The sequence below is a fragment of the Lepisosteus oculatus genome, chromosome 15, assembly GCF_040954835.1.
Source record: "Lepisosteus oculatus isolate fLepOcu1 chromosome 15, fLepOcu1.hap2, whole genome shotgun sequence".
Taxonomy (NCBI): Eukaryota; Metazoa; Chordata; class Actinopteri; order Semionotiformes; family Lepisosteidae; genus Lepisosteus; species Lepisosteus oculatus.
Genome location: NC_090710.1, coordinates 28,527,313 through 28,543,498, shown reverse-complemented (window position 1 = coordinate 28,543,498; position 16,186 = coordinate 28,527,313). Strand labels below are relative to the sequence as shown.

The 16,186-nt window shown below is 42.0% G+C and overlaps 1 protein-coding gene across 1 annotated transcript; it reads right to left on the bottom strand.

Annotated features, from left to right (window-relative positions):
- Positions 1-224: 224 nt before the first annotated feature.
- Positions 225-14,574, bottom strand: dusp27 (dual specificity phosphatase 27). The gene is made up of 6 exons (XM_015363993.2): positions 14,456-14,574; positions 12,393-12,523; positions 11,655-11,749; positions 9,724-9,958; positions 9,089-9,306; positions 225-4,875 (listed from the first exon to the last, which is right to left on the bottom strand). The coding sequence occupies exons 2-6, from the start codon at positions 12,500-12,502 to the stop codon at positions 2,093-2,095; spliced, it is 3,441 nt and encodes a 1,146-aa protein (XP_015219479.2). The 5' UTR covers positions 12,503-12,523; positions 14,456-14,574; the 3' UTR covers positions 225-2,092.
- Between the last annotated feature and the right edge of the window lie 1,612 nt (positions 14,575-16,186).

Here is a 16,186-nt window from a genome sequence, read left to right as displayed (position 1 = left end):
CCTGCGAGAAATAAACTATACAGGGATGGGCACAGGTATGAGAACACATGGGAAGGAATGTTATTTAATATGGACTCAGAGTGGAAAAGAAAACATTGTTTTATCTGGGGCCAAATAACATTGTGATTGCTGGGTTTCAGAAGAGGTATCAATATGTAATGAATTACATCTTTAACAGATCAAACAAATTAATTAAAGGGCACACAATGAAACCAAAAGCAACATTTTAGAGGTAAGGTTTCTTTATAGTGAACTATTAATAGAAGAATGGGAATAATTAAAAGATTTAACAAAACGCAGCACCATGTGCATCAGATAAGACAAGCTAGACAAGTGTGAGGATGCTTTGTTCACGTCTGTTTAGGAAGAATACGTTTCGTAAGACCTAGGCTAGAATCCGGTTTTAGTTCATTCTATGTGTTTGTAGAGGAAATATGAGCATTCGTAGGCTGGAGGGTCTGTTATGGTCAGCTGTGCTAAATGACAGCACAGAAAAGCTTCACTAAATGTTGTATACTTTACTTGAAAATTATTCAAGAATAAATAAAAGAATAAAAAGTGTCTTTCTCCTAAAAGGTGATTGATACGGAAGTCTTTACCATATTTACTCAGTACTGTGGAATGTGTTATCATAAGGATCGCACAGTCTATCGCACACTGCCAAGAACTATGAAAGCTTATTTTTTATTTTCAGTTTATGAACATTTATGATGTATGATGTATTCTTCTGTATTTACATATTCTAATAAAAGCTGTAACAGTACTTAATAGTTATAACTGAGTGGGTGATTTCAGAGTGCAAAGTTATAATAAGTAATTCTCCTCCTTTTTGGGGGGAAGAAAGATGGTTGAACTTGGAAATGATCTTTGAGCTCTTATTTTTTTAGTCCCAAGATAAAGAGAGCTGTACCAGAGGCTAGACACATGCTGAGTGTCTTCTGCTGGGTCTTCAAATGCTGAAGAGGTAATGACAGCATCCTGTGCTGTAGCAGAGTTCATATGGGGGAGTATAATGGATTATTAAAGTATGTACTTTTAACTAAATGCCACACACCTTACACAAATCAAGCAAATATCATGAAACAATCAAAGACTGTGTAAGGGTAATTTTAGTATGTCAGTATCGGCTCACTTAACTCACGGCAACAGTAAAGAAACAGCATTCAGCTCTCGTCTCAGCTGTGTATGTTATAGCTCTTGAGGTTCTTTGAGAATTTTCTAGAATACTGAAAATGGTTTTCTAGAGTTTCAGTTTACCAGTTCATATTCCCCCGCAGACAGCTGTCAATTCAAGCACCTCCCCTCCCCTGTGTGTTCAAATGGAATTTTACACTGCAGCTTCTGTGAACATGATTAATAATAATTGGACCTTGTGAAACGGACTCCAGGCAGCCAGCATTAGAACAGGACCTTCATGTGCGGTTCACTGGTCACTTGTTCAAGTACTTTTGCACATTTTTTAGTTTTTACAACTGGTACCGAAATGCGTCTTTTTTTAACTTATACATTTAATGATACATGGTATGAAAATACAACAGCAGTACAGTGTATATCCGAGAAATCTCAACATACAGTGAATATGGCTTGAATCTTTCCAGATTCATTGATTGTACAATTTCTAATAATGTCAAATGCTTTGGCAGACATAGCAGAGCTGACAGTTATGGGGGAAAATGATCAATTACAGACATTTTCATAATAAAGAAATTAAACCTCTGTTCAGTGTTTGAACCAAATCAAAGCAGTGACTGTAAGTATACTTTCAGCTACATTTTCAAATGAAGTTGGGTCGGACTAAGGTATAACTGTACGTTACAAAATGACAAGGTATTCATGTTGTGCATCCTTGCGGCAAAAGATTATTTAATGAATAATCTTTCTGTTTTTATTACTTCAACCCTTAAAAGGAAAGCATAAGTAAAAGAGGTGACTGTATATTCTTGCAGGTAATATGATTTATTATTTATTTTTAAAGAATAATTGTAAGTTAATCAAATATAATACTTGTTGGTATGTATTATTATCGAATGTTATGGAAGATCATATTCTGATTTGGAATATGTACACATGCTTTCAAAATGAATGTGACGGTTTATATTTCTCTTCTTCTTTGAGTCCTTGATTTTGACTCCTGTTGACGTCTCCAAGCAGTGATGACTTCATCGTCATCTAACTCCTCATCTTCTTTGGGCTTTGATTTTATTCTAGACCAAGTATTTAAAGGAGCCTCCTCATCATCACTGTCACTTCTCTTTGTTTCTCTGTTATTCTCTTCTGACTTTGAAAAACTTTGGGTGAATCTTCTTTTAGCTCCATATTCTAATCCATGGTTATCTTCGGAGTCATCATCTTCAGAAGAATATGTTACCTGCGATCTGTGTTTTTGGGTTGCAATGTTAGAGGCAGCCTCCTCTGTTGTTGCTGATCTCCTAAAATCATATAACTCTGTACTGTTTCTTCTGTGATCATCATAGCTATGGACTCCAAACCTGTCAGAGGAGTGTAGGTCTGATGCTGTTGACGGTTCTTTAGAAGAGAATCTGGATGAGCTTTTGTACACCTCATCCAGGCTGCTTAAGGACCTATCAGAGAATTCCTTCCAGCCTCTGGAGGACTTTGAATATGATGTCTCAATGTTGTCTTCTTTGGTGTATGATGACCTGGGGAATTTAGCTTCGGAGCTTTCTCCACCATAAGACTTCTGTTGGTATCTGGAGGGCGTTTTGATGTCATTGAGCCACTTGTCGATGCTGCTTGTTTTGTCTGCACTTTCTGTGACTGATCTAGAAAGCTGCCCAGTAATATTCGGTACAGTATCAGATCTGTCTGATCTGTCGAACTTTGTGTACGAATAATTTCCAGATGCTCTCATGGTGTCATCCTCATCCTCCTTGTCATCTTTTGCCTTTTTTCTCCTGAACAAGGTGCTACGCTTGTTGTCAGCAGCTATTTTTTCTTTCTCATACGCAGACATTTTGCCTCTCATTTCAGATTTCATTTCCTTGTCTTTTGTGTCCAACTTCTTGAGGTCGACATCATCTGCAAACAGGCTGTAGAGAGGTTTGCTGGTGCGTGTAATTTTGTCTTTGGAGCCATGTCCTTCAGGTTTTATGTTGGACAAACTGCTGCATGACAGAACCGAGTGGCTGTCTGTACTCGGCAGCTCCCTCTGTCTGGATGAGGAACTTGCGTAAGACACCCCGCTCTGCATGCTCAGAAGGGACACTTTGTCATCATCCATGTATTTGCCCACAGCACCAGGTCTTACGCCTGAGCTCATCACAGATGGACTACGACTCGGAGGGAGGCCTCCCTGCATCAATAACTCGTTTTGCTTCTGGATTATAGTCTCAGTTACAACGTTGGCAATCCAGTTCTGGATGCTTGCCAAGGAGATGGCATCATCATTGCCTACCTGAATATTTGGCAGAGGAGTGATGGGGGCTGGTGGAAGGCCTTGCAGGTTCCTTGATTGAGAAAAGGATGATCGGTTGCTCTGCATGCTCAGCATCGAAGTGGTGTCATCACTGACGCTCCTTGCAGACATGGTGGGCCAAATTGCAGAAAGTGGGATGCTTCCGCTCATGGAGCTCTCTGTGTCCCACCCACACATGGATTGGCTCTCCTCTAGGGTCTGCCTGGAGCGTTCCAATATCTCAGCACGTCTCTGCTTCTTTTTGATTGAAGCAGTGTCCTCTCCTTTGCTGAGTTCCACAATTTCGTCTTTGTTTTCAGTGCCCAGTTTCTTCTGATGTTTCAGCTTCCAGTTCTGGTAGGCTGTCAGGTTGACTTCGCCCGAAGTGACTTTCGTTTCTTCCTCTTCCCCCTGCACGCTGCCGCCTTCGGCTTTCTCAGCTTCCGCGTCCTTCTTGTTCCACCCAAACTGGATCCTTTTGATCCTCCACCTTTCCAGAGGGGTGAGCTTCTCTTTGTTTTTCTTGCAGAAGTTGTACAAAGAGCTGGTCTCAGAGAACAGGCTCTCTTCGTCAATCTCTTTCTCCCCAGTTCCGTTCTCCGTGGCGCCTCGGCCTTTGTCGCCATATCTTGCCGCGGCCTCCTCTTCGATCTCCCTCAGCCTTTTCGTCCAAATGTCTGCTGCGCTGTCTTCAGTGGAGACCGAATCGCTGCGGAACCTGCCGGCGCCACTGGCTGCCAAGCGCTCTTTTAGGGCCCGGATGTCCACGCTGTTGACACTTTCCAAGTCATCACAGCCATTTGCAGAGAAGGAGCTGCCGCCCAGGAGAGACTGCTCGTCTTCGCTCATGAGCTGCGCCCGCCACCAGTCCTCCGACTGGTACTGTTCATTTCTCCGTTGCCACTCCCTGATCATGCCGTCCACATCTTCATCTTCTTCTTCCTCGGGCAGCCTGGGTATCTTGACTTCTTTGGGGTTTGGCTTTTCACTGGGTGGCAGTCCTTGTTTCTTCCTCCATTCCTCATACAGCCTATCCTCCTCATCCTCATCAATGAGGGTGGGTCTTTTGGAAACCACGCTGGACTTGGCTGCTGCGGTCAAGACGCTGCTCATAGTGCTCATCTTGTCCTCTTCCTCCACGAAGATAGAATGGGCTTTTGCTCCCATGACGCTTCCTGATTCCTCTTCCTCCGCCATGACAGAATGTGTCTTAGCCTGAATGACTGAGCTCTGACTCAGAGTGTCACTGTCATCATCCTCACCCCCCCCCCTTTCTTCAAGCAGGGTCTCGTTCAGCTCCCTGAGCTGCCTCAGGAAGCTCTCGTTCGGGTAGATGGGGCGCTTCTTCCTCAGTGTCATCAGGGCTTCCATGATGGTCATGTGGTGGAAGATCATCAAGTAGGCGGCTACAAGCACTGCCGAACGGCTCACCCCCATCATCGAGTCCACAAGGACTTTACCTGCCAAGAGCACAATGACAGCGGTGTTAGCTTACTTCATTAAATACATTTCCATGCTTCCAGCACATTTGCTTGCATGCTGAATTATGGCTTTTAACTTCTGCCAAACTACAATTTGTGAATTGTTTTAAATGCATTTATAGTTCTTGGAATAAATAGGGGTTGTGATGCTTGTACAGGATGTTTGTACATGTATCAGACTTATTTAAGACATGTTTCTGATCAACTTCCATTAAAGATGTGCACCGAGGAGCAATTAAATTTGGTACATATATTATTCAACTGTGAGTTCACACTAGCGAGTACAGCTTGGGTTCAATGTGACCTCCTCTTGGGCCAACAGTGTGAACTAGCAGTTACAGTGGTAGACCTCTGACTGAAGAGTTGTGGATTCGAGTCCTGGATGGGGCACTCTTGAGTGAGGCACTTCAATCAGATTGTTTCAGTAAAATTCATGCTATGAAAATGAGGACAGATGGACAAAGCTTTTTTTAATCAAATATCAACCACTAGGTGTGTCCATGTCCACACTGCCCTACATGAATAGAAGGACATGGTCCACAGCTGCTTGTAACTTTCATTTCATTTCATTTTGTTTCATTGTTCCCTGATGTTGTACTTGGGAATATGTCACCTGTGGTCCTGTTTATAAGAATACCGAATTTCATTGCTTTAGGAAGTAGGGTTCACAATAGAGTAGGCAGATAAGATCAGCTTATTATGTACACATTAAATAGTAGACTGTTTGTATCCACACTATTTACTTGTTAAATGATACACATAATTTTGATAGTATATTAATTCACAATTTATACTTCAACGTATGGTGACGTCAGTGAGATTTACAACTGTATGCAATTTTAAAATTCCTGGAAACCTTCATGAGACATTATTTGAGAATGTTGAATCAATGAGAAAAGGAAATACAGTCTTAGTCACATGTCCCTAATCTAAACAAAAATAGTTATTTTCTCTTAAACTTTGCAAAGCAGGGTTGTAAACCAAGTAGGTAATGTGTTGTTCGACGTAAACGTTCAACTGCTAGTCATTATATTGGGAAAGCACTGGGCTCCTAAAAAAGAAACACTTTGGAGGATTGTTTAGGTCTCTTCTGGACTCATGTGTAGAAGCTTGTGGGTTAATATCCAAGTCTGGGCTTTGCTGTTGTGCCCTTGAGCAAGGTACTTTACTCAGACTTTGGTTAAATGCCCTGATGTAGAAACGGGTACCCCCAGCTCATCATTATAAATGAGAATCTGTTCTCAGTTCATTTTTCTGGTTAAATACATGCAATAATGATTATTAGAATACTGGAGATTCAGGAAGGGAGTTAAACCTCAGTAATCTGGGGTAATTAAGAAACTAATACCAGTCAATCCCTCCCTATCTATGAATCAACTAACGTATTTGATTCTGCTCCATGCAACCTTGTTTTTAAGCCTTGATTTTCCTGTAATTAGTGAAAATGCAATGTATTGCAAGGCATCAGTAGAGACTTCTTCTGTTTGTTTTAAGGTTAAAGCTTTAAGGTGCTATCTGAGCTTTTCGGTCCATAAGAAGATCTGTATCTTTCCATTCCTCACATTTTTTATATCCGGTCAAAAACAGTGAAAAAGCACATGGAGGATATGTTTCATAAACATTCTTTAAGAAGTAAGTCTATCACCAAATAGTCCACATCACTAAAATTCTCAGCTCACTCCTTCCCAGATTGATTTATCATCATGCCCACCTGAGGAGCATGTCTCTGGAAAGCACCTACTTAAATACTGTCTGCTTCCACTGATGAAACCTAAAACAATATCTGAATGTACTTGAGGGAATATTGTGCATCAAACTACAACATCACATCCATGATGCCCTTCTGGAAAACCAGATGACCGCAGCCTACGTGTCTAAAATGGCGTATATGAAATATTAAAATAAACATGGAATATAGTTGTAATAAACAATGCTGATCATAAATGATGAAGCGCAAAGCTTGTTTTCAATTTCAATTATTGCATGTTATATTTTGCTAGGAACTAGTTACATTAATACACTACATAGTGAGGGTGCATTATTCTGTGTCCCAATATAATCAGATGTCAGAGGTGGAAAATGTTGTTCATTCTAAGGATCATAATGGTTTTTGTAAGGCTAATGCTCACCTATAACTCACTATAAAAGTGAAAAACTAGCAACACCAAAAGTAATTTGTTTCAGACCTATCAGGGTGTGGTAAATCACTGACTCTTTAAAGGCCATTCATAGCTATGGGGATAAAAACAGGAAAAAACAGCTTTGAGCTAATCTGGTTATATTGGGTCAGTTGTTCTGCAGGAGGAGGTAGTTATGTAGTGATCGACACAGACCAGCAGGTGGGGTAGCCAGCTTTGTAATTTACATTTAACCTGATGTGATGTGACCTATAGCTCATAAAACTACAGCACTGAGCTTTGCAATCAGGACGCTTGGAAACACGTACACTTCTAAAGGAACACATTCTCCAAAAAGCTGACAGACTATGGACTTGCTTGAAAAGGTGTAGTGCTAGTAACCTAATAAATTATTGTGCACTCTGTCAGAAATACATCATGCTATATAATAGCCCCAACAAAGTCAGCGTGTGGCGCTAGTGCGCAGGTCTTTTTCAAAGCTTTGTTTCAGCATTATAGTCCTCTATAGCCATGGAAGGCTCACAGAAAGACTAAGTCTGGGAAAGGGTATTTTGAGATACCACTGTCTGACTTTCTTAAAACATTGCTTTAAATGTATTCTACAAAGTGTGTATTACTTATTTATGACTAAGTACCTGTGAATTGCTAAACATACACAAAGAAATGATCAATCTGTTCCTAAGGAGGAATGTATGTAGATGTACAACTTACACTTTACATTATATTACCTATCACAAGACATTTAGTTTGAGCTGTTCAAATTGTGCATTTGGCAGCTTAAAATATGTTTTAACATATCTGTTATTTTTTACTCTGAACAGCAGGTCTATTGAAAAGACACTCCTGAGGACAGCGTTAAAATGATTCCTCTTTTAAAAGGCTGATAAATTGTTTCAGTGTCTTCTACTGCCCTGCCAGCTGATTTCATACAAAAGATATGTGCTCATCGAAGAGCAATTGGAGATAGATGAGTTGACATAAACACAGAACTTGAAAAACGGTTGATAATTCACTAAACATTTTAATACAAATGATATGATCACATGAGATATTGTATAGATCTGGAAATCTATAAAGGGAACATATGTAATAATTGAATATATTATATATACAAGTATCCACATGGTCAGTAAAAATCATTCATTGCAAGTAAAAAGCATCATTATCTTACTGCATGTTCCAATGTTGAATAGAGAAGACTAATATGAGACCAAGAATTCAAAATGCTCAAAGGCACTGATATAATCAGCCCAGTGGACTTCTTCAGTACAAACATTGAAACACAAGCGACAAGTCACAGGTGGAAACTACATGGAAGTGGATTTTAAGCAGAGGGTTGCAGGAGTATGGAGCAGGCAAAGGCTTCCCAGCCGTGTTGTCAGGGTCAATATTCTTGCTTCTTTCAAGAAAAGGCTGAGTGTTTAGTTAGTAAGTACCCAACGGGTTAGGTCTGAGTAACTTCATCTCATTTGTAACATTTCTTATCTAGTAAGTAACTCTTCTTACCACCTTCTACAGGTGCGCACTGAGAGTGTGCTCACGTGTGGGATCTCAGCAGCTCGTTGTCTGACCGGAAGGCGTTACAGGGGGTGATCAGGTCAGCCCAGTCCATCACTGGGGTACAGCTCCCCTCTACTGTGGACATTTTTACAACTCGCTGTCTCAGGAAGGCTGGGAGTATCGCTAAGGACACCAGTCATCCTGGTTTCTCACTTTTCTCCCCCCTTCCCTCTGGTCAGCGTTATAGGAGCATGAAGAGACGAACCTCCAGATTCAGAGACAGTTTCTTCCCGCAGGCTGTCGGATTACTGAACTCTACCCCTACCACCGGCTCACACTGATGTGTCGTTTTTTCTCTTGTCACCCTGCTTGTCCGGCTTGGATTTAAGTTGCATGTTATTTAACTTTGTTGTTGTTGCTGCTGCTGTTCCGTGTTTATGTTCTGGTGTTCCATTAACGTCTCTGTATTTGAGCACACGTGCAAATAAGCATTTGATTGCACCAGTAAACCGAACCGAGCCTATGTTCTTATGTACTGAAGCCCTTCGCCTTACCTCTGTGGGTGAGCAGAGCCTCATCAAGGAATTCTGCGGCTGGCCTGAAATGCTGAGAGATGTCCATTTCTGGGAAGTCATCCACCTCGATGCCCATGTACTGGATGTTCATACCCGTGTAGAAGTCGGGTCCAGTGTACACGCCAGTGCCGTGGGCTGTGTTCAGGATGTGGGTTATGCCCAGCCTCTTCAGTCTGGATTTGTTCACTGCCACAGCCCTGTAGACCAAAAACAGGCCTCTTCTGAGCTCCTACTTCAATTGTTCACAAAAGGTAAAATGCAAAGACTTGTCTTTTTCTTTGAATACTTCTGTCCAGTAGTCTTTTAGAGCTTATCAACTGCAGTACATTCCTTACAGGGTATTACGAGAGAATTTTTTTAGATTTTCTCCTCCCTTCCCTCTGGTAAGCCTTATAGGAGCATAAAGGCACAGACCTCCAGATTCAGAGACAGTTTCTTTGTATATGGATCAACTCCTATATCTGTCTGTTCTTGAGATGGGATTCTGCCATGGTTGGATTTGAATGGGGGGTAAAAGAGATCATATTTTTCCAAAGGAAAGCTGAGGTATGTGAGGTACTGGTACTTTGCTTTACAACAACAGCCTTCAATCTGGGAGTGCCCTGGCAACTCACTTCTCAGCGATGAAGATGTTCGGCCAGACCTCATCCACGGGGTTGGTGGGAGCCTCCAGCCTGTCCTGGGTGAGCGCCCGCTGGATGTCCAGGACGCAGGGGGTGTCGAAGGGGCTGCTGTCGTCCATCATGTCCTTTACCCTGTTATAGAGGTCCTCCACCAGCAGCTGCTCCGCGGACTCCATCATCGTCTCCGGCACCCCCGGCTCCACTTTAAGCTCTTTGGGTTTCAGCTCTGCCAGGGTTAAAGGGAGAAAACCGCGGAGCCATTTTTAATCGCTGTCAGGGGCAGAATCACGGCCATCCGGTTCAGGCCAGGCGGAAGGATGAGGGAGGCTTCACGCTGAGCCAAGCTTCAGAGCCATTAGCAGCGCAATGTCAACTATCAGCTCATTTCTCACATGCGAAAAAATGGTACTGAAACATAATAATCTAAGAGAAAGAGGCTAACGAAGCAAATTTGACAATTTTTCCATTACCAACATCGTCCATGATACAGATATATTTAACCTCCAGCACGTGTAGCTTATATGAACTTATTTAATACATCGAGTGACTGAAGTGGAGTGACCAGTTCGCTACAACGACAAAACCTCCTCTTTAAGGTGAAATACAGAAGTGACGTACCATACCTTGCGACGCAATACTGGATTCTTTTGGAAGTAAAAGAACATTCAGACGTATTTTAAATTTTGTGAACCAGCTCAGGTTCATGTTGTTCATTGTTTTCCGTTTAGAAAATGGTGGGGTTGGAAATTATGGGCTCACCAGATGTGGAGCCCTGTCGGGCCCTGTGCACGGTAGCCCTGTGAATAGTAATGCAGTGTACAGGGCTGGACAGCCACTGTGCACAGCCTAACCTCGCTGATCGACCACTGCAACCATCTACCTATCCTGATCCATGGGAGAGCACTGTGGGGCACAGTCACTAAATTCGCCAAGTCACAGATGCAGTGTCTGTAACAGAACAGTACCTGATACACAGGCTTATAGGTTGAACACTAACCTCTCCATTGTTTGCATCCTTGTGTTGGTATCACATTGTCTTTGTCATACTTTTTCTTTAGTAACTTGCTTATTACTTACTCAATGTACTTATGCACAAAGGTTTTTGAGATGCTCGTTTGTATTTTGCTCCTCAGGAAATCTTTGTTTTGTGTAGCACAAATCCAGTTCAACGCCACTTTCAAGTGTGCTCTGTAAATGGATTAATTGCCTAAGGTTCTGAAAGTCAGTGCCAATACAGCAGTTACCTGTAATGCACACACTGTGCTTATAACAAGGTTCTGCAGCTGTACACACAATTTCTATGAGGCTGCAGTAAGTGCAGTAAGTGGTCACATACTCACCCACATCATTTATTGGAATAAATATGTTTTACTGTTGTCCAACAAGGCAATGGAAACCAATATTATTGTAAGCAGTACGTAAGAATGCTGTCAAAAGTACTCACCCTGGTAACGGACTCCTGTCAGCTACACAAATACAATTTAAACATTTACAGAGCACAAGTCGTTTTGAAGAGAATGCAGTGATTAATGGTGTGAGGCTCAGAAGTTAGATTCCAATTCATTTGGCAACAAATACTAATAAAGCCATCACCTAGAGGAAGGAAACAGCATGTCTACATGAGTACCTGTTGGACTACTGGAGTGAAAGGAACACAAACTCTACTAGTTTAAATACTTCTGTTCTCCTTTACAGATATCGCATTTTGTTTTAAATTTCACGCAAATTCATGAACAACAAGAATTTGCGTGAACAACAAGAAGCAAATTTAAAGATTAGTTGCCTGCAATCTACTGTGTGAGGGAGAGCTCCATCAAAAACAGGCAGACCATGCAAGGGTACATTAATCCCTTTTGAAAAGAGAACTTGAAACCCAGCACAAAATCTTTAAAGTAGGACTGCACATGCTATCTATCGATTACCTTCGTTTATGATCTGTTTCGCAGCTACAGCAGGTGAGAGGTGAATTGGCTCCATGAAGATGCTTTCAGTATCTGCATCAGACATTATCGAGAACCTACATCAAGATGCAAAAAAAAATGTTTTACCAGACCCGAAAGAAATATACAGGCTTCCTTTAAAGCTCGAGTTTGTTCAATACCAAAAGTTCTTGCACATTAATCACATTAATCAAATGTCAGAATGACTGAAATTTCTAATTTCACTAGGAAAGGGTATTAATTTGGAGATCTCAGTGAAAGAAAACGCAATTTCATTTTTTAATTCAATCTTTGTTCATTTTCAGTTTGTCTGCTAAATTGGTGCTATGCCGCTAAAATCTAAAATTACTTTAAATAATAGATATGTGAAAGTACATGTACAGTCTTTTTACAGGAAACATGAAGTGTAAAGAGGCTTGCTTGATGTAAGGTAGATTTTAGAGATTCAGAATCCTACTGAAATCCTTCAATCATTTTCCCCATGAAAATTACACCCTCATAGTGTAAGAACCTCACTCCAAGTTAAAAATTACAGCTTTCACTACAGCTTGTAATGAATACACAAACAGAATATCACAGCACTTCAAAGATTCCAGAAAGTATTAATTAGATATGGTGCACAGGTTAAAGGAACATGTGTTTTTTTAGCCTGGAGCAAAAACACTAGTCAGGTCTATGCAAGATAGAGTTGAAAAACCTTTGTCCTTTGAAGTTGCTTACCTGCTGGGAGAGGGGCTGCGAAGGTACCGGGCCTGTACGGATCGTACACTCACGGCATCCTCCTCCTCAGGAACCACCTGCTCCCCAGCTGGGTCACCGCGGGACGCCATGGCAACGGCACCTGTGACGGCCTTCCAGTGGCCAAATCCAGACATCAAGGAAAAACGCTCAAATGAGATTAATGCCAAGGCCGCAAACAGGCACGGCGCTGATGGCTCGCTGGAAACTGTGTGCTACATGTTTTGAGTGTGCAGTCAAATCTCCACAAAGGCAAAGGCAGCGTCGGGTTAACTCATTGCTAAAGATAACTGGCCAAGTAGGTTCAGGCGTGCACTGTAGGGGGGACAGGTGAAGGCAACCCCTCTTCAGGAAACCAGTAAAAGAATCAGAGGCCAGGCTACAGAGGTGATGCGATCATCAGGCCGTTATTTCAGCTGGAGTTGATGCACCACATAGCAGCGTGAGAGGAAGAAAAAGTTTTTCTCTCCTCTTTCTTTCTCTGCCCATTGCCCCTGGCAGAGCTCTCTCTTTATAGCCAGGGAACGGAAGCTACAACTCTCATTCCCACACATCTCCGTCTTCCAGCAGCTGGACGACTCTTTCCTTTCTCGCCTTTCTCTTATCAACAACTTAATTGGTAGCTACCTGCAGTCTAATCACAAGGAGGTACTGCTAACAAAGGAAGCGTTTTCAACACAAACAACTTTTTACAGATGCGAGGTCATCAGTGCTCCAAGTAACCACTGGGTTACACAGAACGTACAGGCGTAAGTGTTATAATTGCAATCATTTTGAGATTATCATGGCATTATATGAAAGTTTTATATAAAAACAATTCTTCAATACTGGGGTTTTATTGATACTGATGTATGCTGAGGCTTTAAGAAATGGGTCTTTTCGTGTCTCGGCATGTAGCTATGAACCCTGCAGCTGCACACAGGAGGCAAAGAGGAGGCACAGACAGACTCCCTTGGCCCACCCAACGTATCAAAGGAAACACAGCACAGAATGGAAGAGAGGCATGTCCCTCACAAACTTGTGAGGGTCCCCTGAGAGACCTGGCAGACTTATCCCCCCCCACCCCCACTCCTGCCGGCAGCGCGGCCAGCCAGTGGTGTGGTGTGCCACAGTCGACCCAGGCTTCAACCCGTGACCGGAGGACTAAGCACTTTGTTACCACTCACAACCAAGTCAACAGAGAGCAAAACCTTCCGAAATGAACTTTCTTTGGTTGTTGATCTCCAATAGCAAACCGCTAATCCTAAAGACCGGCATTAGTCAAAAACAATATTTACTAATTTCAGAAGGGTATACAAGTGGAAGACCGGCTGTGAGAGCAACAAGACTGCTGTTTTCACAACATACGACAATGACACAGGCACAGGGCACATCTTACAAGTTGATTCACACTTCCAGAGTATTGAGACCGTGCAGATATCATCCCTTCAGTGAAACCCATGACTATTGGGCACATCCTTCTAACTTTTAACCACGAGCCACGGTGCAGACAGTGATATAGTTAGCTGGATAAAACTTAAAATCTGCAGGCACTAAGAAAGAAGCTGGTAAAAAATTACTTGTTGTCAAAAGCTTCGCCAATCTGTCTCTCAAGCCTCACACTCCTGCTCCCCGTTGTGATGGCTGAAGAAACAGATCGGGTTTCCCAGGCAAAGCTGAGAATAATCTTGTAGTAATGTTTTCCGGATTTCAGGTGAATCTTCCACGTGCTCTCCCAAATAACAAAGCGCAGGCCGATTCCTTGTACGTGTGCTGTCTAGTAAGAAAATGCACCTACATTTATGAGTCTCTCGTGGGGCTTTCTGGAATTGCCCGCTTTAAAAGAACCAGAGGCTATTTTTAAACTCCTGTCGCAGCTGCCGGCACCCATCAGGTTTATGTCAAGCGACAAGTCAAGAGGAGAGACCCGGCGGTCTGGACGTACTGGGTGCCATTTGGAACACCCCTTCGCACAGCAACATCCACCACACCGAAACACTGTGTTCGTTTTAATCCGGATAACGAAACCCCCCCCAGAAATGTGGTCTAAGAGCCAGAACGCTTACCTGTGTGAGAGAAGAGGGATCCCTTACTTTGTCCCCAGCAGCTAGGACCACAGTGCCTGGGAGAGAAGCAGGGGAGAGGATCTAAACTTAGTGGCACTTCAGACTGCCAGCTCTCTCTGGTTCTCACCCCCGCCCCTTGACATCTGTGACCACTGTGACAAATCCAGTTTTGTCTTGAGACCCGTAACCCTTTGCTGGCCGCAGATCTCAGATCCTGCCTTCCTGCCCGCCCTGGGCCCTGGCGGTGTGCGCTGTGTCATCTCCAGGGTTTCGCCCTTATGAAAGAAAATGGATTTTCTGAGCTGCGTTTCCCGCAACAATAAATGGAAACATTTCCTACAGACTGAGAAAACATATTTTGGGTTGTTTAGAGGTATGTCTGTCACTATATAGTAACAGACGTTTAGTTTTGTGAGTCGATCAACTCAATGATGAAATGAAAGACTTCAAATAAAAAAAATGATAAAAAAATAATGTAACAAAAGTAAAAAAAACTAAAAAAGGTCCATTTCAAAATAAAGCCAATGAAGAAAACCTGGTGTTGCCACCTCTGAGACAGGTGATGAGAAGAACTTGATTGCTGTCTCTTTGACTTTCTTGTCACTGAAATGTTTTTGAGTCTATAAAAATCCCATGCTTATTAAAAATAGAGCATTTATTTTAATGTTCTGATTGGACCATTAGACTACTTAAAATAGTTGTCCACTCAACTTTTATGTACAGTAATGTCTGAGATGCGGTTCATATTGGACTTTGGTAAAAAGCCCTGTAAAAAAACTAACATTTGTCATTTGACTTTCCCCTTCAAGCAATAGGCTCAGACTCCCTCATACTGCATACTTGAGGAGTTCAAAAGCATAATGAAAACAAACTGGTTTTATTATTTAGTCAATGTACAAATAAGTGTTTGTTTACTTCTTAAACTATATTTAACAACACAGGACTCTCCATTAAATAAAGGCATTTTTATGTAATGAATCATTATCCCACATGTATGTTTTGATCTCATTATAGCTTTAGTTCACTATGGTTTAGCTTAACTCTGAATCACTCCCCACAGTTTCTCTGAATAATCAACAAGAAATGTGGACATCAGCTATGCCCATTTACTAAGCCTTACGGAGATACAGCTTTACTCTTGAAATGCAACTGCTGACAAATGTGTTTTATTTATTCCTGCAGGTGCGGGTCAGTAGTGGCAGTCGGCAAGCTATTTCAAGCAGACAACAGCAGAGGCTCTATTTTTACATCAGGAATGTGATTTCACTGACAATAACACTTGACTCACGCTAAGAGACTGCCTCATTAAAACGGCATATAAAGTGTCATGCTTTCAGGAAGAGGTCATACAGACCCGATTGTCTGCAACACACCGACTAGATACATAAATTACTTCTAGTCACCACACAAAGGGAGGGGTAGTGCACTCTAATTAGAGGGCTTCACCAAAACAGAGAGACCAGTAAATGCCATTTTATCAGCACATTATATTTGGTCAAGGGTTATAGTTGGTAAAGACCAGAAAGTCTTTGCTCAGTGTTAATCATCACCTGCAGTACTAACACTTCAACAGTGAATAACACTTCTCCTCCAGAAATGGCGGGCTGTAGTAAACATCAGAGAGCTTGTATTGATTTTACTGGGGAGGGGGGCATTTCTGCTCTCAGAGTTGAACAGTCAAAGACTGCTTCACAAGCATGGCCACACAATTAAAAATTCATCACCCATAAA